The 20,893-nt window shown below is 32.0% G+C and overlaps 2 protein-coding genes across 4 annotated transcripts; both read right to left on the bottom strand.

The window, feature by feature from the left end:
* Positions 1-1,079: 1,079 nt before the first annotated feature.
* On the bottom strand, positions 1,080-7,790 carry LOC111909149 (uncharacterized). 2 transcript variants are annotated; one of them, XM_023904939.3, is made up of 11 exons: positions 7,487-7,789; positions 6,035-6,153; positions 5,312-5,466; positions 5,160-5,216; positions 4,764-4,817; positions 4,078-4,137; positions 3,765-3,815; positions 3,393-3,446; positions 3,092-3,151; positions 2,572-2,862; positions 1,080-1,828 (listed from the first exon to the last, which is right to left on the bottom strand). In XM_023904939.3, exons 2-11 carry the CDS (start codon positions 6,118-6,120, stop codon positions 1,305-1,307), a joined length of 1,392 nt encoding a protein of 463 aa, XP_023760707.1. In that variant the 5' UTR covers positions 6,121-6,153; positions 7,487-7,789; the 3' UTR covers positions 1,080-1,304. The 2 variants fall into 2 exon arrangements, with proteins under 2 accessions (XP_023760707.1, XP_052625906.1); XM_052769946.1 differs by lacking the exon at positions 5,312-5,466 and having other exon boundaries at positions 7,487-7,790.
* A 1,775-nt stretch (positions 7,791-9,565) lies between these two features.
* LOC111909136 (golgin candidate 5) lies at positions 9,566-19,228 on the bottom strand. Of its 2 annotated transcripts, none has more exons than XM_023904933.2 (20): positions 18,913-19,228; positions 18,542-18,772; positions 16,239-17,176; positions 15,565-15,636; positions 14,945-15,019; positions 14,654-14,768; positions 14,523-14,584; positions 14,370-14,417; positions 13,510-13,794; positions 13,360-13,419; positions 12,468-12,551; positions 12,332-12,397; positions 12,167-12,265; positions 11,865-12,083; positions 11,270-11,384; positions 10,955-11,172; positions 10,783-10,842; positions 10,539-10,652; positions 10,305-10,379; positions 9,566-9,934 (listed from the first exon to the last, which is right to left on the bottom strand). In XM_023904933.2, the coding sequence occupies exons 2-20, from the start codon at positions 18,705-18,707 to the stop codon at positions 9,920-9,922; spliced, it is 2,886 nt and encodes a 961-aa protein (XP_023760701.1). In that variant the 5' UTR covers positions 18,708-18,772; positions 18,913-19,228; the 3' UTR covers positions 9,566-9,919. The 2 variants fall into 2 exon arrangements, with proteins under 2 accessions (XP_023760701.1, XP_023760693.1); XM_023904925.2 differs by having other exon boundaries at positions 16,239-17,182; positions 18,913-19,227.
* Positions 19,229-20,893: the final 1,665 nt, after the last annotated feature.

Here is a 20,893-nt window from a genome sequence, read left to right as displayed (position 1 = left end):
CTCAAATCGATTTGGGATGGCCCTGGACAGTTATTCCCCTTTAATTGCTTTCTTTTGAGATTGATTTATAAGAATATATTAATATGCTATAGTACACTTATGTTCCCTATGTGTTTGACACCTTTAGTTACCTGAGTTATGTTATTATTGATCAGGTCCACTGCTTGATGTAGATAGTCAGTTAGGTTTATTAGGAATTATAAATGTAAAAATAGATTTGTATTTTCATTTCTATATCTTTTGTGTCATAAGTTTTTGGCACCATTATTAGATTGAACTGTTTTCAAGTTATCTCATGTTTATAGACTATATTACATATCATTTACCGAGGTAACCCAAAAAAAAAGGATTTGTCATAAATATATATAATTTTGTTTTTAGTTAAAAGTTGTATTGCCAATGAAGTATAAAAGTAGTAGTTGGTAAAAGGTGGATCTAGGGGAGAACATATTTTTGGAATGGTTGAAGTGTTTCTTCAGTGATTAATTAAGAACACAACACAGGAATTTCATTCCAATCTATCTTCTATTTTTTTTCTCTCATTGCCATGTCTTGTTGGTTTGGTGATCTGGTATAAGCCTCGCCTTCTCTCTCGGCTTTGATAGAGATTTATCTCTTTCTCAAAAAAACATGATTTTTCCATCAGAACATATCCCTTCAGATTTTTTTTGTTGGGTCTTCCATTACATAGTAACAATTTGTTTTACATGGAAACTCTTGAAATCTTCATCAGCAATTTGTTTTATAACATACAATCTTTGTAGAGAAACTTGGGTCAAATCCTTAAAACTTTTTAGCTGCCGTTCTAAAAAGAAAATCATAAAAACTTTACATTCCAACCATATAGCTCTTTGTATTTCATATAAGACCCCAAAAACAAAGAGTTCTACACCCATCTTCAGATTCCAAGATGGTGTCACTTCAGGGGGTTTTGATGACAGATTTGGAGAAAATTTTGTCACAAAATATGCATGCAAGACCAAGATACCATACCCAGGGATATATAATTTGTTCATTAAAAGAAATTTAAAAAAAAAAAAAAACATTTTTTCCCACCAGTTTGACCTGGACAAAAGAAATATGACAAGTTTGATGATAGATTTACCAAAAAAAAAACACACATAAAAAAGAGGATCAAACATCCACATGACCCCACATAGACCATAAATCCAAACACACGACTAAAGTTTAGTTTGACCCTAAGAAACCATCAGATCTGAGTCACAAAGTCTAGTTTCCATCTGATGATATGCATACATACTACTTCATATATATAAAAAAAAGTTTTCAACTCAACTCACAAGTCAGAACCATGTCATGTACTTATTCCCAGGACCGATTATGGTAAAATCAGCTGGGTTCCTGTTCAATAAACACACCAGGGTCCACTGCTTACCTGGTGTACCCGTAACCACCGGACCCGGATCCTTCAACCCACCAACTCCTGCCACGGGCTGACCCACAACAGTCTGCCCGGTCCCACCTCGCATGTCATACAAACCAGACCTTTTCTGATTAGCCGCCAGTGCCACCTCAGCTTCAATCGCAACAGCTAGCTTTCGGGCAGCAAAGTTGTTATGTGGTTGTGGGTGTGGGTGTAGCTTAGCACGCTTGGTCCTACCCTTGGGTCCACGGTTCGATGGTTTGGGTTTGGGTTTGGGTGCACATGTCTTCTTCTTCTTGTAGTTTCGTGAACGGTTGCTTCTAGAAGTAATTTTAACAGCCTTTTGTTTTTTGAGTAACATCCACTCAGTTTCATCATCATCGGAGTCATCTTTGTCATCATAATCATCGATGGTGAAATCTTCATCAGACTCATCAGTATATTCTGTGCCAGAATGTATATTAGATTTGGCATTTTAGCATGCAAGATCCTCAATACGTAGGAAAATTAACAAAAAAAAATTGTTTTTCTTGTTGGGAAAAATGTACATAAAAAGCACAATGTACTTATAGCATTTTATACATTTAGCCACTAAACTATTTAATCTAGTAATTAAACCGTTAAGCACAACGTACTTTTTTAAAGAAAGAAAAAAAAAAAAAACATTTTTTCTGGTTACCCAGTGTTGAGAAAAGGAAAAATAAAGTAAAGTGTAACATACTTTCACCACTTTACCGATTTAGCCATTTGTTTTTTGTAGTGATTAAACCCTTATGCTTTTTTTTAAAGATAAACATTTTTCGTTACAAAAAAAATGCTAAAGAGATAAAATGATGAAAGCATGTTGTGTTTTTCTGTATTTTCCTTAATATTAAAACTGAGTAACCACAAAAAATGAGTTTTTTAAAAAGGTAAAAAAAGTTAATGGTTTAATCACTACAGAAAATAGTTAAATGACAAAATCGATTAAAAAAATAGATGAACTAATGAAGGTATGTTGTGCTTTCCTGACTGGTTAACCGAAGAAAATGGTTATTTTATATGGTAAAAAAAAAAGTAATAAGGGTTTAATCATTATAGAAAATAGTTACGTGACAAAATGGTGAAACTTAGTACAAGTGCTTTTCTGTCTTTTGTCCTTTTCTGATTTGCTTCAAATTCATTCCTGAATTAGAAGAGAAGCTTACCATCAACCGAATCAGACAAATGTAGAGTGGATTCGATATCCGGGCCCACGGGATCCCTCATTAATTCAGACATGCCACGACATTTTCTTTTTTTGGTTGGCTTTGAAGTCTTTCCTAAATTAGCATCATCATCATCATCATCATCACTAATCACCACAATTTCAGTATTACTGCCTCCATATTCTTTCACAATTTCTTCATTTTCAGATTCAGATAAATTCACCAATTCTGTGCCTCCATCACTCATATCTTCATCCATACCATTATTAAGCTCTTTAGACGTAATAATCTCTGCATAAAAACAACTTATTACCAAAATTCAAAGGACTTGTACACACTAAAAAAAGCATGCTACTATCTTTTCTTTCTGTTACATTATTAAGACATTGTACTTTTAAAAAAATTACCAAAATTTCATTGTACTTTTAGGATGAAATGAAAGTAAGATGCTATAACAAATAAATTAGTGAAAGTATATTGCTATTTTTTTGCATTTAAGATAAAGAGTAACAATATGTACCCGTAGCAGTTTCGGATTCATAGCCAGTCTCGATTCCCTTAGTCCATTCAAGTTCAAATGCTGTCAAGAAATCGAACAATTTTTATCAGCAATCAATGAAAATATAAAATGAGAAAAGATGAATCAACAACACAAAAGTTCAAATATTTAGCTACATTCATTGTTGTAGCCAAAATTCTTATTACAAAATTGGAAAAAACAAAATCATTTGGTTCACTTTTAGATCATGCAACAAAGAACATTTTAGATAAACTGCCTGAATCAGATTCCATATCGAGCATCTATTTATTAGAAATTGTACCTGAAGCATTTTCAGATTGAGTCATCTTTTCCTTGGGTATTTCAAGTTCAAATTCTGTAAAAAAAAAGGGTGGAATCTTGTTATCAGTATCAGATTACATATACAATCAATATTTATAACAAAATGCTCCTTTAAGAAGCTACTAACATTCATTGTTGTTGACAAACTTCTTGTTATATAATTTAAAAAAGGGGAGAACACAGAAAAACACTTGTGAATTAACCAGTTAACTATTTTCTTAGTGATTGAACCATTATACTTTTTTGACCAGTTAACTATTGTCTTAGTGATTGAACCATTATACTTTTTTGAACATTTGTAAAATATTTTTTGAACAAAACATAAGTTGAGTCTAATTGTTAAAATTAGTACCTGTAGAAGTCTCCAACTGAGTCTTGTTTCCCTTAGAAATCTCTAGTAATGCTGTCAAAAATCCAAGAAAGAATATTGTCATTAGAATCAAACAAGCTATGTGATCAAATGTATTAATAGCTATTCTTGGTTGTAAATGATATAAATAAATGACATACTAGTTCAAGAATATACCTACACTCATAGTCGTTTCCAAAATTCTTATTACAAAATTCAAAAACAGTGATGTCTAGAGAAATTGCGTTTAAAAAATATTTGAGATAATGGAACAAAAATAAATGAGGGCAGACTTATAATTCATCAAAATACATACTCATAGCAGTTGCAATTTCAGATTCAGTGTTGTTTTCCTTGGTCCATTCAAGTTCAAATGCTGTCAAGAAATCCAACAAATTTTTAATCAGCATCAAATGACATATATGACCATTGTTTTAAGGTCATTGCAAAAACTCTTATTATAGATTAAGGAAAAAAAAAGTTCTGTTTTAGTTCATGGAACAAAGAATATCCGAAATCATAGTCAGAATTTGTACATGTCTAATACAAATTCAAACTGCTAAATGCACATTTTTGCAACAAAGTTTCCCCTTTTTCCCAATTTATGCAATAAACTGTTTTTTTAAACGAATTGTGGATCCACTTTTCATTTTAGGACCAAATTATGCAGCATTGTAACCGGTTACCTCATGATGTGGCACCAGTTAAATGCTTGTTTACACAACAATGTTTCACATTATTACCAAATTATGCAATAATGTTTTACCTTTTTACCATTTTATGCAACTAACACAATATGCAATGACAATTCTAGTGACTATACAAGTTACTCATAATATATTGCATCTTTTGGTCTGAAAATGAAACATCGTTGAATATTTCATATAGAAAACCACTTTTTTGCATTAATTGAGAAAAAAGTGAAACACTGTAGCACAAATGTGTATTTAAACAGAGACTAAATCAGGTTCCATATGTGACATTACTTCATTAGAAATGTACCTGTAACAGTTTCAGATCCAGCCTCATTGTTTTTGGAAACTTCGACTTCAAATGCTGTCAATAGGCCAGAAAAAAAAACACTACTCATCAGTATCAAATGACATATGTGATCACATCATGATCGATTGTCACAACACTTGAGATAATGGAATGAAAAAATAAATGAGGGCAAGTTTGAAAAAAAGTAAGGACTTAATGGAGAAGCCTCATTTTCCTGACTTTCTCTGTTAAGTCATTCTTTCTGCCTTAAGTCAGAAAGAAACATTCATATATAGCTTATCAGATTAAGTCTTGCCCCCATTAACTCAAAACCTTAGTTCGGTTGTATTGTATATTGAAAACAAATTGGTTTGGTCCATTTTATAGTTAGAATTCAGAAAATCCCTACACATATACCTGTTGGAGCTTCAAATTCAACAACCTCTTTACCCTTGGAACTTTGAACTTTGGGTACTGGTAAAAAAAAGACAGGAAGACTGCATATCAGCATGGAGACATAAATACAATCAATGCATCAAGTTCTACACAGAATTTAGTTTGTCATTTACATTTAGAAGCATTAGTATCTTCTGTAATTTTTAGATTACTCAAGGGTAATGTTTTAGGAGCCACGTCTTGAGTATTGAGATCCTTGAACTCACAAACTGATCCAAAGGGCCAACATGTTCTGGGATCTCTTTCACGAACAGCAGCAACATACTCCCTGAATTTCCTCAATTAATTAGCAAATCTTAAAAAAATATTCCAAATTTTGGGTTTCTGTAGGCATAGATAAAGAATTGCAATTCGTTTAAATGATTTTATTTATTTATTTTTGAATGGAATGCCATCCCAATGTTGAAGACTGTAGGATTCGAACCTAGGACCTCACTATTTTGGGGAGTTTAAATCCCAGATGATCACCACTAAACCACCTTTGTTAGTTTACATGCTTTTATTTACCTTATAAAAAAAGTCACACAAGATGAACATATAAATCCAAATAGACCCCAAATCAATATTCACATGATATGCATGAACTAAAAATTATGATGAGAAGTTGGTAGTAGTCCATTATTACAGGCTTAGAAAGTTGGATCAATGAAATCATATCTAGTTTATGATCCAAATTAGGCTACATATCCAACCCCCCAACATGATTTGAGGTAGTCACATATCTTCAAGCTCCGGTCAAAGGACATTTAAGAAATGAGCAATTAGAAACTAAATCAACAGATATCAATGAACAAATGCTTTAACATGCTAATTCCAAATTTCAAATCCAAACATACCGAATGCGGAACTTCTTGAATCCACTTGTTTGGCAATTTGATTCGTTGTTGAAAACGAATCCCCTCGGAAGCATGTTAATCGACATGGATTTTCCTCAATCACTAGAAACTTGAAAACCCTAGAATTCAATCGAGCCAAAAATTGAGATTAGTCACACATATCAACAAATCCATGTGCATTGCAATCACAACTTGCAAAAACATGAAATCATCATAACCAACTACAAAACCAAAAAAAAAAAAAAAAAAAAAGGAAAAAAGTAATTGTATTGAACTTAAGAAGAGGTTGATTCTTGCATTCACAACCCTTCCTACATAAAACTTTTTTGATCAACCTTCCATTCTTGATCAACTACATAGATTGATTAAAGATGCAAAGATCAAGTGAAATTATGAAGTTAAAGAAATGAAAAGACAAACACACTTTGCAGCCGCCTGTGGTGCACTAGCAAACCCTAGATCGCGAGATAGAGATCAAATCCTAAAGATCTGAACTTGCCTTTTCTTTCAACAAAGATTTCAAGGTGTATATATAATCAAATCATCAATGTGGATCGGTGGAAGGTTGAGATGAAAAAAGCATGCACAGATATTATTGGTTCTATTGATGAAAAAGGGCTCTTGCTGAGGTAGGCTATTCGGTAAATAAAGAAAATCGTGTGTGCACGGAAAACCTAGTTCACAAAATGCTAATGTCACAAGGGCGTTCCGTGCACGTAAATGACAGGCATACAAAATTTCATTTTAAGCAATTGTATAAAGGTGAAAAGTGCAAAATTTACACCATGTTGTGGATTTGAAAAACAAATACAATGTGTTTACTACTTTGCTCACAAAGGAAAGATAAATGAAACCATCTCATAATTTACACTATTTTGTGGATTTGAAAAACAAATACAATGTGTTTACTACTTAGCTTAGGTACTAATAGTTACCACACGAAGGAAAGATAAATGAAACCGTTTGCATTTGCATATATTCATGAGATACAAAATGAAACACACTAAAGTAACTTTACCTTCAAGTATGATGAACATGATCTTTGGTTTTGTATAATTGCATCATTTTGATTTTGAGTTAGTTTTGTATGTGCATATGGGGGATTATGTAGTATACCTTTTGCCTTTAGCCTTTAGCATTTGAATTTCACAAAACCACAATCATATGCATCTTAATAATGAATAATCTAAAGCTTGTTGGGAAAATAGCTCTTTCACCCAAATTAACAAGGCTACAAGGAAATATGTGTATATGGGTATGGTATCCAAGAAATTGAAATGCTAAAGGCTAAAGGCAAAAGGTATACTACATAATCCACACCATATGCACATACAAAACTGGCTCAAAATCAAATTGATACAATAATACAAAACCAGAGATCATGTTCATCATAGTAATATAAATGAAGAACAGAAGAATCAGTATAAAAGATGTGAAAAAACAATAACCCACCTCATGTGTTCGATTTTGGTTGAATCTGTGGAAGGGTTTTGTGAAGAATCAAAAGTAATACAAAACCCTTGAAGTGTTTTCATATTTGCATTCGAAATCTTTTCAGATTATGGAATCTTGTGGACGAGATTTGATGATGGGTAAGAGGAAATTGTGTAAATGTGGAGAGAGAGAGAGAGAGAGAGAGAGAGAAACCCTAAACTACTTAGTAAGAGAGATAGAGGATTTGCTTGAAATGTAGAAACGAAGAACTCACAAATTAACGTCCATTTTTCACCGACTAATGTTTCCCTCCTCGAACAAACATATTCCAACTTCGACTTTGTCTTTATAAAAATTAAAAAGTTAACTGCTAAAGTCTGAGTGCTTATTGGATAAAAACAAGGGAAAGTTAGTAATTTTGGATTTGATAAAAACAAGGGGAAATTAGTAATTTTGGATTTGAATTTATGTTGTAATTTAGTGGTATCTTTTATAATAATCTATCATTCTATTGTCTTTTGGATCGTCTTGTTTGATAACCACAACTACCGTACTCATTTCATACTTCATATAACAGCGTTGTACGGTTTGGATGTGTGAAAACACCAATCAAAATGAGTTGGCAAGACCTTTGACACACGAATAGATATATAACGTCAAACGGGTTGCATAACTTGTCAGAGTAGATAGAAGAGTCTCTCTCTCTCTCTCTCTCTCTCTCTCTCTCTCTCTCTCTCTCTCTCTCTCTCTCTCTCTCTCTCTCTCTCTCTCTCTCTCTCTCTCTCTCTCTCTCTCTCAGAGTTCATGCACGAACACCGCCCCAAGATGATCAATTGGTGTTGTGATGAGTTGTCACGCCTCCTATACGTGTATATACTCAATAGTCAAAAGATACTAGGATAAGGTAGTCATCGTAAGAGATGTTTTTGTCTCATATATATATATATATATATATATATATATATATATATATATATATATATATATATATATTATTAAATTTTGAATTAGTATTAAAATTATTTAAAATTATAGATGAACCAAGTCTATTAGTAAAAATAAGGATAAACATTTATCATTATTTATTTTGTGAGTTGAGTTTTCAGTTTGACTCAAGAACTTTTATATATATTTTTATATTTAATATTTAGTTATATCTTCATTTATATAAACATTTGATGAGAACCAAATCTGTTATCCCAAATACATACAAAGAAATCCGTGAGTTTTTTATTGATAGATTTTAAAAAGGTTTTATGATCAACTAGAAAACTAGTCATGCTAAGATCCAAAAATCTCAATGGAAGCATGTAATAATTTTTCTTGTTTATTTCTTTTAATCAGATTTGAAATCAAGATCTAAAGATTAAGCTTCCACACTTTATGTTTTAGTTATGAATATATGAAATTTTGTATGATAATGTTTTTGTGAGGTGTGTTGGACCCAAAGGTAGACATAATATAGTTCTTGTAATAATAATTTTTTGAAGGTTTAAAAATCCACATGCGATATTTTACAATCAAACATTTCAGGTTGTTAATAACTTAAGTTATGACATTCTATTTATTTTTACATAAATTAATTAACATACTATCTAATAAATGAAGGTTTTTTTTGCTATTTGTCACATTCTCATTCAATTTGTCAAATGTCATTTTGTAGTTATTTTAAATTAATTTTTTTTTCACATGTCATTTTATGAGTTTTTCTATTTTATTAAATTTCACATAACATTTTAATGTAATAAATGTAATAATAAATGGATATCAATTTCTTAATAAACTTACCTTTTAATTTTAAAATTCCTAAAATTAAAGTTCATTAGTTTCTTTTATTTGTTTAAATTTAAAAGATAAAAAAAACATTTTCATTATAATAATTCATTATTTTTCTTATTTTGTTATAAATAAATTTAAAATTCTCAAATATTTAGATTTTTATATCTAACTTGTTTTGTTTTTTTAAATTAACTCATGTAATACATGGATCTCACAACTAGTAATATATCAAACAAAGTTAAAGCAATCATCTGTTAGAGCATTCAATAACCATTACAATCACCTAAAATGTTTAATGAGTCTGAAATCCCAAACACAAAAACAAAAGCTTCTATCGTTCTCATATTTAAATCAATTCTAGAAACAAAAGTTACAAAATAAACGAGAAGACATCCGTGTCAAACTTAGTAACAAATTTCTCTCAAACTCACCTCACAATACAATAAAAAGACACCATTATGTAAACAGCCATACAGAAGCCAAATCTTTCAGGTATATTTATACATGTATACATTAAGAATAGCAATGCAAGACGAAAAATAAACATATGAGAAAATTTAAAAAATTAAAAAAAAAATCTTGATGTTATAATGTATTTTACCCATCATATACTACATCATGTACCATCGATTGAAATTCATATGGAAGAAACTACCCCGAGAAGTGACCTCCCTATGAAGCAGCGATCTGCAGATACAAACATTTAAGAAGATAAATAGAATAAAAATTCTTCCTGTTTATCGGTTTAGCCAGTTAGCTATTTTCTTTAGTGATCAAACCCTTATACTTTTTTGATGGTTAAAAAACCTTTTTTTTTTTTGGTTTACCTGATTTTGGAAAAGGTTAATTACAGGAAAAAAAATGATGTATATTCACATTTAATCAATTTAGCCCCCAAACTATTATATAACTATTGATTATAATATATATATATATATATATATATATATATATATATATAAAAAAACTATTATATATATATATATATATATATATATATATATATATATATTATATATCCATTTTATTTTACTAAATTTATAAAAAAAAAATTTACCTTATTTACAAGCATGTTTACTTGTTCTCTGTACATCTCCTTCAAGTCCACAATATCAGCACGAAGCTCTTCAAGCTACAAACAAGCAAAATTACCATAAAATGAATCAGCTTGTTACTAAGACAAAACAAACTAGTGATAATAAAATAAGATATAACACTCCCATGATGGTACTAGTTAATTGAAAATACCAAAACTACCCTTAACCAATCAAGGGTGAAAAGGTAATTTTACCTCCTCATCTCGTTCACCCATCAACTCCAGTGCAGCAGAGTGCCTTCGTCTTAATGCTTCTAGTTCTGCTTTTAAGCCAGGCAGCACAGACACTTCTGACCTTAACTTTTCACACTGCACCAAAAAAGACATAGCAGGTCAAAGGTTAATATAGTCATAGTCAGTCATTTACCATCCAAAATGTAAAACAGAATGGAAATAAAAAAAAAAAAAAAAAAAAAAAAAAAAAAAAAGGAAATTCTACCTCCTCTGTCAATTTAACCAACTCCTCAGCAAGAGAGTCACGAATGGATTCCATGGATGCCTAAAGTTTGCATGATCAGCCATATAATCAAATTACATAATTAAGACACTGTACTTTGAAGATTTTACCCAATTATAACATTGTTTTCAATGATTGAGAATCTAATCATTACCAATCTTGACATATAAGATGCAAGTTCACCCTCCTTATGACGTAGGGCAGCTTCAAAAGCATTTGGTGTCACACTCTTTAAATAATAAGAGCTCATGGTAGGCTCTATAGGATTTCTCCTTTCAGATAAAGAATCAGACGAGTCCAAAGATGCCTGAAGATAAAAACTTTCCTCCATGCTGCCTAGACTGCTAGCATTTGAAAGTCTGCGACTTAATCCTGCAAAAGAACTCCGAAAATTAAAAAAAAAAAAAAAAAAAAAAAAAAAAAAAGGGATCATAAACAGAGAATAATATTTATAAATTTATCATTTTACCATTTTCATAGGAAGATTTGGTTCTAGCTATTGGACTTTGTTCAGGAACAATAGAAGACTGAAGGCGAGCTGTCGTTTCTAATTCCAAACGTGCGGCTTTTTCACGTTCTATATCCTGTAATATTACATCAGGAACATACTTTTATATTAATTAAAAGTATTTTCATTAATAGAGAACGTAATAAGCATTAATCAATATAAACTTAAAAGCAAGAAATAGCAACACAGTTTCATTGATCTGTTTGTTTTAGCATCCTACTTTCCTTTCTTCCTATTACAGCATTGTACTTTGAAAAATATATCAGTTATAGCAATATCATTCAAATGCAAAGCACTTCTCTTTGCTATGTTTGGGTATATTTTCGAAGTTTTATGTTGTAATAAATAAAAAGCTGAAAGTACAATGCTATAAATGCACATACATTTTTCAAGGTCCAATGCCTTAATAAGAAATAATGACTTAACAGATACAGTCTTTCCCCATGAAGTCCTAGCTTTTTTAAAAATTTCCCTCGTTTTCTTTTTTCCTTTTATTTTTCCAGAGTGTCATCATTTTCTCAAAAATGTTAAAAACATCAATAAAAAATAAAGGAACCTGCTGAAGAAGTTCATGGTGGGTCAATGCTTCTTGGAGCTCTTGCTTGTGCTTTCTCTTGAGTTCCCTTATCTCTTCTTCAAGTTGATTCACATGATCTTCATGAGTATCTGCCTCCTCTTTTAGTGCTAAGTACACCTGTCGACTTTCTGCTGCTTTTTGTCTTTCCTTCTCAAGTGACCTAGTGAGTTGCGTCTGCTCACTTCTTAAACATGAAATCTGCAACATTTTATAAAATTTAAGCCCAATAATTGCTATATAATTTGAAACAAATTAATCAATTAACAAACATAATCAATCACCTGAGCTTCAAGAACATTTACTCGAGATAATGTTTGGGACAGGCGTTCGTTTACAGAACGTTCCCTTTCCTCTGCAGCTGCAGATTTGGCCTCCGCTTCCTTCAAAGTTATAAATATTAGCGAATCGAATAATGATATTAATATATATTATTTTGTAGGACCTACCTGAAGGCGTGAGTTTAGTGATCTCTCGACAGCTGTCCAAGCTTCTGCTCTTCTAGCTGTTGCTTCCTATTTACATAAAGGGGTAGTGAGAAAAACAAGTGGTGAAAATTAGAAAAAATATATATATAAAAAAAACCTGTATGGCTTCTATTTGCCTCAAAAGAGGTCTAGTGGAATCAGGAACTTGCATGACCAACTCTTCACATCTACGCTCACTTTCCTGGAGACGAATGATACAGTAAGGGGATGTTTGGTTTGTAGAATGTTTTTAGGTGGAGTGGAATTGGAATCTGAAGGAATCATAATCTGGTATGTGTTTTATTGGGTAAAGTGGTATGTAATTCAACAATAATTATTATTATTATTATTATTATTATTATTATAATAATCAACAGATGACAAAAAAAAAGATTATATTTTGGGCAGCTTTGTGGTTTAACCACTAATACTTTAAGTTTTTCAAATCAAACCATAAAAGTTTAAAATCTTTTTCCAAATTAACCATTTTGACCTGTTATATCAGGTTTCACGGGTAATTTTGTTTATATTAAGTTTCACCAGTAATTTTTCCTAATTAACCATATATATTGGAAAAATGTCTGAAACTTTTGCTTGATTGGAAAAAATAAAGTATAAGTGGTTAAAGCGCAAAATAGCCCAAAATGTAATGGTTTTTCTGTTATATCTTTTTACATTTTTTATATTAAATACTTTATTATATGTTGTAAATATATAATTGAACTTTTTATTTCAGTTTATGTCAATAGATAAGATAATAGCGAGGGTATTTTAGTCTTTTAAAGTAACACAAAGAACAGAATTGAATTCCCTCAACCCTTCCCTAGGAATGATGAAATCCATCAAACATGTGACTTGACAACGGAATTAAATTCCGTCTATTTGGAAACCAAAGACTCCATAGAACGGAATCTCGAATTCCAATTCCATCAAAGGTAAGGAATCACAGATGAATACAAGAACATATTATTGACCCGATAATTAAAATTATTTATGGAAGACGAATTTACTTGGTATCGTTTTTGAAGGTCCTCAATGTCTCTCCTAAGCATATCTTCTCTAAAAACCGCCTGCAGAAATGAAATTTAATTATTTCAACATAAACATATTTACAAAGCAAAATAAATGAAATTCAAATGTTCCAATTTCCAAATAAACACCTGCTGTTCCGATCTGCTTAAAGTTTGCCTTAACTCTTCTAGAGTTTGAACTAGCATAACTTCACGTTCTTGAGCCTCCCTTAAACGGGTCTCTAATTCAGTTCTGGCTTCAGTGTTAGCTTGTGCTTCTGCTAATGCTTCAGCTTCTTTGGCTGCATTTAATGCATTTGTATAGTATTCTTTTTGTGTTGCAAGTTCAGCCTGGCTTTTTTCTATTGTTTCTTGTAGTAATTTCTCTGTGGCTGCTTTATCCCTCTTTATGCTCTCTACCTTATTCTCTTCAACCTGGTAAGTAATTGAAAAGGAAGGATAAGTAATATTAACAAATCTCAAAGTGTGAATGCAATCATATTTTTAAGGCTGATCAATAAAATGACCAAAAGGGAAAACATCATATCACAAAATGACCACCTATTTCGCGAAATTGCTTTATCAGTGGTCCCCACTAGAAATTTCTTCAATTCGCCAAAATGACACTAATTTTGCAAAAATGATGTCATTTTCGCGAAAGATGATAAATGAATTGGGGACCACTGAAAAAGCAAATTCCTGGAAAAAGGGTGTTTTGAGAAATAAATTATCATTTTGTGATAAAAATTTAAAAAGGTTGTCAAATGATGATAAGACCACACTGTATTCGTGATTCTCCTAATTTTAATCATATCTATGTGACGTGTACTAAAAATGAACTTGTCATAACTGTAACAGACTGATTTTCATATGTTTTTGTATAGATATAGCTACTAGCATAGTTAAAAGCTTTTAATACTGAAAGAGATCGATAGACATATTATTTTGTAACATATTATATCAAATATCAAGACAAGAAGCATTGAAACAAGTTGTGCATGGAAAATTACCTGTAGTTTGGCCATCAATCCTTTCTTCTCTTCTTCAAACTCCCTGATCTAGCTTTCACACAAAATAAATTTTACATATTAAAATATATATGTGGAGAGGAACAGTTTCAGGTTCTAAATGGAAGGAAAAGTAGCATCTTTATTGCACCACACCTGTGCCCGAAGTTTCCTAATTTGAGATTCTTGAGCAGCTTGTTTCTTTGAAAGCCCTTCCCCTAAATGAATGAAGAATAATAGTTATATCATGGTAAACCTCCTATTATACATTCAAAAAATTGTATTACCTTCTGCCATAATTTGGGTGATTATTTCATCTTTTTCTTTCAGAAGAGCAGCAGCATCACTTTTCTTATTTTGCTCTCTACGTAATGTATCCCTTTCCTTTGTGAGAGCATAAACCTGTATTTGATATCAATAATATTCGTTCAATAATAACTACATCAACTTTTTAATAAAATATGTGTTTTCTAATTGAAGTTAAGGTGTTATGCTTCAAAACATACATGGTACAACCATCCTCCTATGAATGAATACTATTGATATTAAATACAGTTTTATTTATACAAATTGTATACCTTTCTTTCAAGAGTTGAGACCCTTTGATGATACTCTTCTCGTAGAGACTCAATATCTGCTTCATTTGGTTTTCTCTGTTTTAAAAATACGAAAGGGAGAGTTTAGAAGGAAAGAAAAAAAAACAAATTGCAAAGGGAATATTGGTTGGTGAAAGGTATAATAGTTTCACTAGAGGTCTAGAGCACAAGCTTTTGACAGACTTCAAAATCATTATAAGCTTCTTTCACATCCCTTTTAAGGGTATAAGACCATTTTGTTAAAATAGGTACTATCTAAGGCCTGAAGGGCAACTATCTTTATGATGAAGCAATTACAAAGAGAGGACAGGCTATGGAGGGGACATAAGTACATAACTAGAAAACATTATTGCAATATATGATAATTTGTTAATTACCTAATTTATGATAATGGTAATTTTTTATAAATAAAGGAGGGAACAATCTGAAAGCATAAAAAAGTAGTTTTAACATTCCATTAATAAGAATGCAACAGTTCACATGCATGGCTGCAGACATGTGCAAATATGTGGGATTCGAAGATTGTATTCATACATTTGTAGCAATATATGACTCGTTGAAAAGCCATAAGTTCTCAATGAAAAACATGGACTAGAATGTACCTTCTGATCCTCAATTATAGACTTTAGTTGCTCATTCTCGTTCAATAGCCTTGCAATTTCATCAGCTTTTGCCTGTTAACAGAATATAATAATAACGAATGAATTTAAAAAATACAGCATACTCTTCCAGTGAAAAAATTTATCATCGAAGTTCAAGATATAGAAGTAACAACTTTTCAGCCAATTAAGGAACTAATTTAAAATATATATATATATATATATATATATATATATATATATATATATATATATATATATATATATATATATATAAACTAATATCATTAAGTTGTTTTCAACAAATGATACAAAATAGAAGTATGGCAATGATGAAACAAAATTGATTTTTCTATATTTGGACCAAGTTACAATATAGATAACTACCTGTTACCAAAAAAAAAAAGTGGCTGATGATCTTTGATAGATTTCCCATGGAGGTGGTTTATTTATTAGAGATACAATTTATAAGCATGAACAAAGATTAACAACATGATTCAGATCTTCCAATCTATTACAAGATTTGCTCTTCTACTATACCAACATATCAAAACTTCAATTAACATTTAACATCTTTCATCTCTTAATGTTGCAATTTACATCTTTCAATGTCAATCTAGTAAGGATTAGATCAAAAATACCAACTTCCATAAACCAAAAGTTTAATAAATCAATACCTGAGCTTGTCGCGCAGCCCCTAGGAGTGCAGTCTCCATCATTTTCATCTCTCTAGTCACCTTCTCCAGTTCTACCTTAGAATCTGCATTGTTAGATGAATTGCTTTCTGAAATCGGATGCTGTTCCTTTATATGAACATCAGCATTTGTATTGTCTTCCTTTGAAACTACTTCAGGAACCAATACAGCAGCAACATCATCTGAACTTTGTAATGAATGCAGTTGGCCTTCTTCAGCAACTTCAGTCGTCTCAAGTGTTTCAGATCCAGTTTGGCCATCATATAAAGGTTTCACCACTTCAACTGCAGAAACTTCTTGTGAAGTATCTGCTGACTCTGTCTTTGGTCCATCATCATCTTTTTGTAAATCAGGAGCTGAGTGCACTTCATTTAGTTCAGAGGCAATTACAACTTGGTCTGAGAAACTTGTTGATTCATCTTGTATTGATTCAGACTTTTCTAAAGGTCCAGCTTCTGAGCTATCCCTGCTGAGAACAGGATTCTGTATTGACCCTGGTTGTGGATCATCAGATATTGTCACATTTGTTGCTGCAGATTTTTCACCAATGTTTTCTGCCTCCTCAGAAATTGCAATGTTGGTTTCCAGGGGTTTGTCAGAAACATCTGCATGCTCATGCATATCAATATTTGTTTCCATAGATTTTTCGGCAGTGATATTAGCCTCCTTCAAGGCTTCAATATTTGTTCCCTCATGGTGATCTTCATGCTCTTCAGGCTTTAAAGATTCTGCATTCTCTTCTCTAATAGACTGGTAATGTTTGTTGATAGAATCAGCTGAATTATCAGCCTCAGTCCCTTCCTTTTCTTTAGAGGAGGATGAATGTTGAGGACTAGAAGTTTGAAGTACTTCCATGGACTCAGCAGCTCCATCCTCACCTTTCTGTCCCATAAACGCCATCAAATCGGAAGGCCATAACCCTGAAGCTGGTTGCAATTAACAAATATACTTAGTATTATGATGGGATAAAAAGAAAAACCATCAACATCACGTCTTTTAGATGACTGACTTTCCAACATCACAATCAAAAAACTATAAAAATCAAAGTCCTATGAACTTCATAACTTGATTGACATGGAGATGTCAAAAGATCTCCAAAGAAAATGGGGTGTCTAAGATAATGCATGAGGAAGATGACGTTGAACAGATTGAATCTCATTATAACATTGCAAGATATTAGTTTAATGAGTGGATATCATGTAAATGAACCCCAAACTATGTGTTCAATGAAGATGTTAGTAATGTTCAGTTAATTTTTATTTCTTCTATTGCATGGAAATTTGTTGGTTCTTTTTATTGTGTGGGGACTTGCCATAAGATGGATGTGATTGTCCCTAACATGACCATAAATGATCGAGTACTCAAGATATTTAACAGAAGTCAAGAAGAAACACTTGTTGCTGCATGTATGTAAAAAGATAGTTCAAAGCTAGAATTGTTTCTTATCATTGACAAAAATACATCATGCAAATGGACGAAGCTTTTAAACCAAGATTAATTACTAATTTTCTATGTTGGTATTCTATAATCGTTGGTTCTTAATCTGGTCTAAAAATCAGTATTTTATAACCAACCCCCCCCCCCCCCCCTACAATGAAATTGCAATCATTCTTTATGGGGTTTCCCATGAAAATTGCAAAGTTCCCCTGGTTGGAAACTTCTTAAACTAAAATTAGATAGTTACCATAGTCACTGTTACAAACAAATAATGATCTTTATTTTAGTCCACAAAATTTCCTTCTTTTATGAAACCTGACTAATAACCGAACATTTTCCTTGAATGTTGCAGCATTCATGGGGCAAAACAAAACTTACTATAAATACTTCTTATTTTTGTTTTGGGTGTTGGTACTTCTTCTGTCAATTTGATGCCCATATCGTTTTGAATGTTTTGTTTAGATTTAAGTGTCCCAGATTCCATACAATGCTTTAATTGACATTACCATAGAAGTTGCATATTTGTTTTTGTTGAAGTTGGCTACAACAAAGCACAATTTAGTTCAAAATATGGTAAGGAGTTCAAATGGGACATTTGCTACCACAAAACACAGGATACCACAAAATAACTAAGCATTCAGAAACAATCCATGGCATACAAGCATCATATAATATAAGTCCATCCAACTAGTCCAGAGCAATCCCACAAACAAATAAGCCATAATAGTTGTATTTCATGTGTTTTACTGTATGATACTATTTATGTGTTTTTGTACTGGAAAACTAAAATTAGTAATGAAAGAAAGATTCCAAATATAAGGCAAGGCATATCAAGCAAAGCTAAGTACCTTCAGTAGAGGAAGTGGAGCTAGGACCACCACCAGCCTTGTCTTCAAATCCAAGGGCACTGTCAAAATTCTTCTCAATGTTCTTAACGCTCTCACTGAGCTTGTTAACTGCTCCAGCTAAATCCGGGAAGTTCCCTAACGAGACCTTCCCACTAAACCAAGCCATCTCTCAATCTAAAGGTATAATCTTCCAAATCCCTCAGACTACACGGATTAAATGCATCAGAAAACCTACAGATTCAGACAAAAAAATAACTTGATCAGCATTCAATTGCACAATTAAAGTTAATTTTAGGCATTAGGCCACAGAAAGCACAACAGATCTACAGTTTTGTGGATTCAGATTGTGAGCCATGGATTCGGATACGTACTTTGCTTTATCGTCCTCAATGAATCTCTTGGGATTTGTCGTGCGAGCTATCAACTAGAAGTGATCTATCTTTGTGAAGAAAACCTTAATTAATTCGACGATGATCTGACTGTTAATAACCTGAACGATGATACATATGTATGTCAGAGAGAAGACGATTGAGCAGAAATCAGGTGCAAAAAACAGGGCCTGTTGACGGCGATGAACTGAAATCCAGATAGCTCGAAGGGCCAAGCCGGTGATTCACACTTTAGTCTTTACTCTTTACTGCGTAACTCATAGCACATAGCACATATAGAATAAATTGTCTTCCCGATCACCAAAACAGAATGAACTGTTTATTATTTCTTTATTATTTTTTTCATTGTGTGTTTTCTACAATTTTTTAGATTTTCGTGGTTAATATTTTTATTCTTCTTTTCGTCAAAATCGAGACCATATCTTTTACTTGTTAGGTTGACTTTAGAGGTGCAAATAGATATAGTAAATGTAATTTTTTAGATTTTCGTGGTTAATATTTTTATTCTTCTTTTCGTCAAAATCGAGACCATATCTTTTACTTGTTAGGTTGACTTTAAATAGATATAGTAAATGTAAGATGAGGACGTTTATAAGCAGTGGCGGAGCCAAAGTCAACGTAAAAGAGTATCCCAAATCAATGGGTTCAGTTTCTCGGTTTTTCAATTTTCCGTTTCGAGTTTAAACCCAATCCATTCAAAGGTTTAACTTGTTGAGAATTGAGAATCCTATGTTGCTTATATAACATATGTATAGGGGCTATGTTTCATTTAATGGCCGATGTGGGACAATTTTAGAATTATAAGAAATAAGAAAGAAGGTGAAAGGATATAGGATAGAAACTGATAAACAAAAAAAATTAACATATGTCAAGCCCAAGATTCAAACTTCAAACCTCCGGAAAAACACCATGTCGTCATAACCAACTAAACCAACTAGAGTTTTTGTTATTTTTTCGCAAAACACATTTATATTAAGGAATGCAAAATAAACGAAATACTACTTAAATATTTTTGAGGGGCATCCCGGGATACCCCGGGAACCACTGTAGATCCGTCAGTGTTTATAAGGCTGGTGGAGTGGGTTCGGTGACCCATTCGGCAAAAACTGGGTGGAGGATTTGTCATGCCGAGTTCGGCTCGGCAACTAAAATAATTTAAGTTGAACTTCCAAATAAAAAATATATAAATTTTAAATAATCAATATAAAAGTCTAAGGAAAACTTATATCTTATTATTAGTTTAGTAAAATTTTATAAATCTTTTACCCATAGTTTCCACGGGTTGTAACCTACTATATATATATATATATATATATATATATATATATATATATATATATATATATATATATATATATATATATATATATATATATATATATAACATGATATTATGTGGTTGTATGGTTTGTGATATTTTGGGGGAAACTCACTAAGCTTTGTGTTTATCCAGTTGTCTATTGTCTCAGGTATTATTGGTGTCTACAGGAAGGCGAATGCGGGACTGTACATACGTATCAACAGCAATGAGGATTTCGCGTATTCTATAAAACTCTGATTTAAAATAAAAATGTAATTGGTAATACAAGTTTTCTTAATAAAGGATTTATAAATTGCAAAGTTGTACCTTAATAAAAATGAAAATTTTTTATTGTGTAAATGGGACGTTACACCATCCCGCACGACGACCGACAATATTTTTCTTCGTGTTGTGATTCCCAAGCTTAACTCCATTGAGACGATGAAAGGCGACGTTAAGTCTGGGGAAGATATTACAATAGGTGTACGTGTTTATGTGTACATTTATGAAAACCTTGTTACATATGGGTTTTGTGTGGTAGCATGCAACTCTCATAAGTTGAAGCACATAAAGCAGGCACTTAAGGCATCACCCCTAGATCCTTATGCCTATTCTAGCATGTTGTTCTACTGAAACTGATAAACGAACATAAACTTGTATGGG

This window comes from Lactuca sativa, chromosome 1, assembly GCF_002870075.4.
Source record: "Lactuca sativa cultivar Salinas chromosome 1, Lsat_Salinas_v11, whole genome shotgun sequence".
Lineage (NCBI taxonomy): Eukaryota > Viridiplantae > Streptophyta > Magnoliopsida > Asterales > Asteraceae > Lactuca > Lactuca sativa.
The sequence above is the reverse complement of the archived record's forward strand: the minus strand, read 5'-3'. Positions and strand labels throughout refer to the sequence as shown.

Coding starts and splice junctions, on each gene's coding strand:
- LOC111909149 (XM_023904939.3), bottom strand. CDS start 6,120: ATGTCGATTAACATGCTTCCGAGGGGATTCGTTTTCAACAACGAATCA. Junction 5,217..5,311: donor AGATACTAATGCTTCTAAAT/GTAAATGACAAA, acceptor TTTTTTTACCAG/TACCCAAAGTTCAAAGTTCC. Junction 3,152..3,392: donor TCAATCTGAAAATGCTTCAG/GTACAATTTCTA, acceptor ATTTCTTGACAG/CATTTGAACTTGAATGGACT.
- LOC111909136 (XM_023904925.2), bottom strand. CDS start 18,707: ATGGCTTGGTTTAGTGGGAAGGTCTCGTTAGGGAACTTCCCGGATTTA. Junction 12,552..13,359: donor ACCTTCAAAAACGATACCAA/GTAAATTCGTCT, acceptor ATTCGTCTCCAG/GAAAGTGAGCGTAGATGTGA. Junction 10,843..10,954: donor CATCTTATATGTCAAGATTG/GTAATGATTAGA, acceptor TGCAAACTTTAG/GCATCCATGGAATCCATTCG.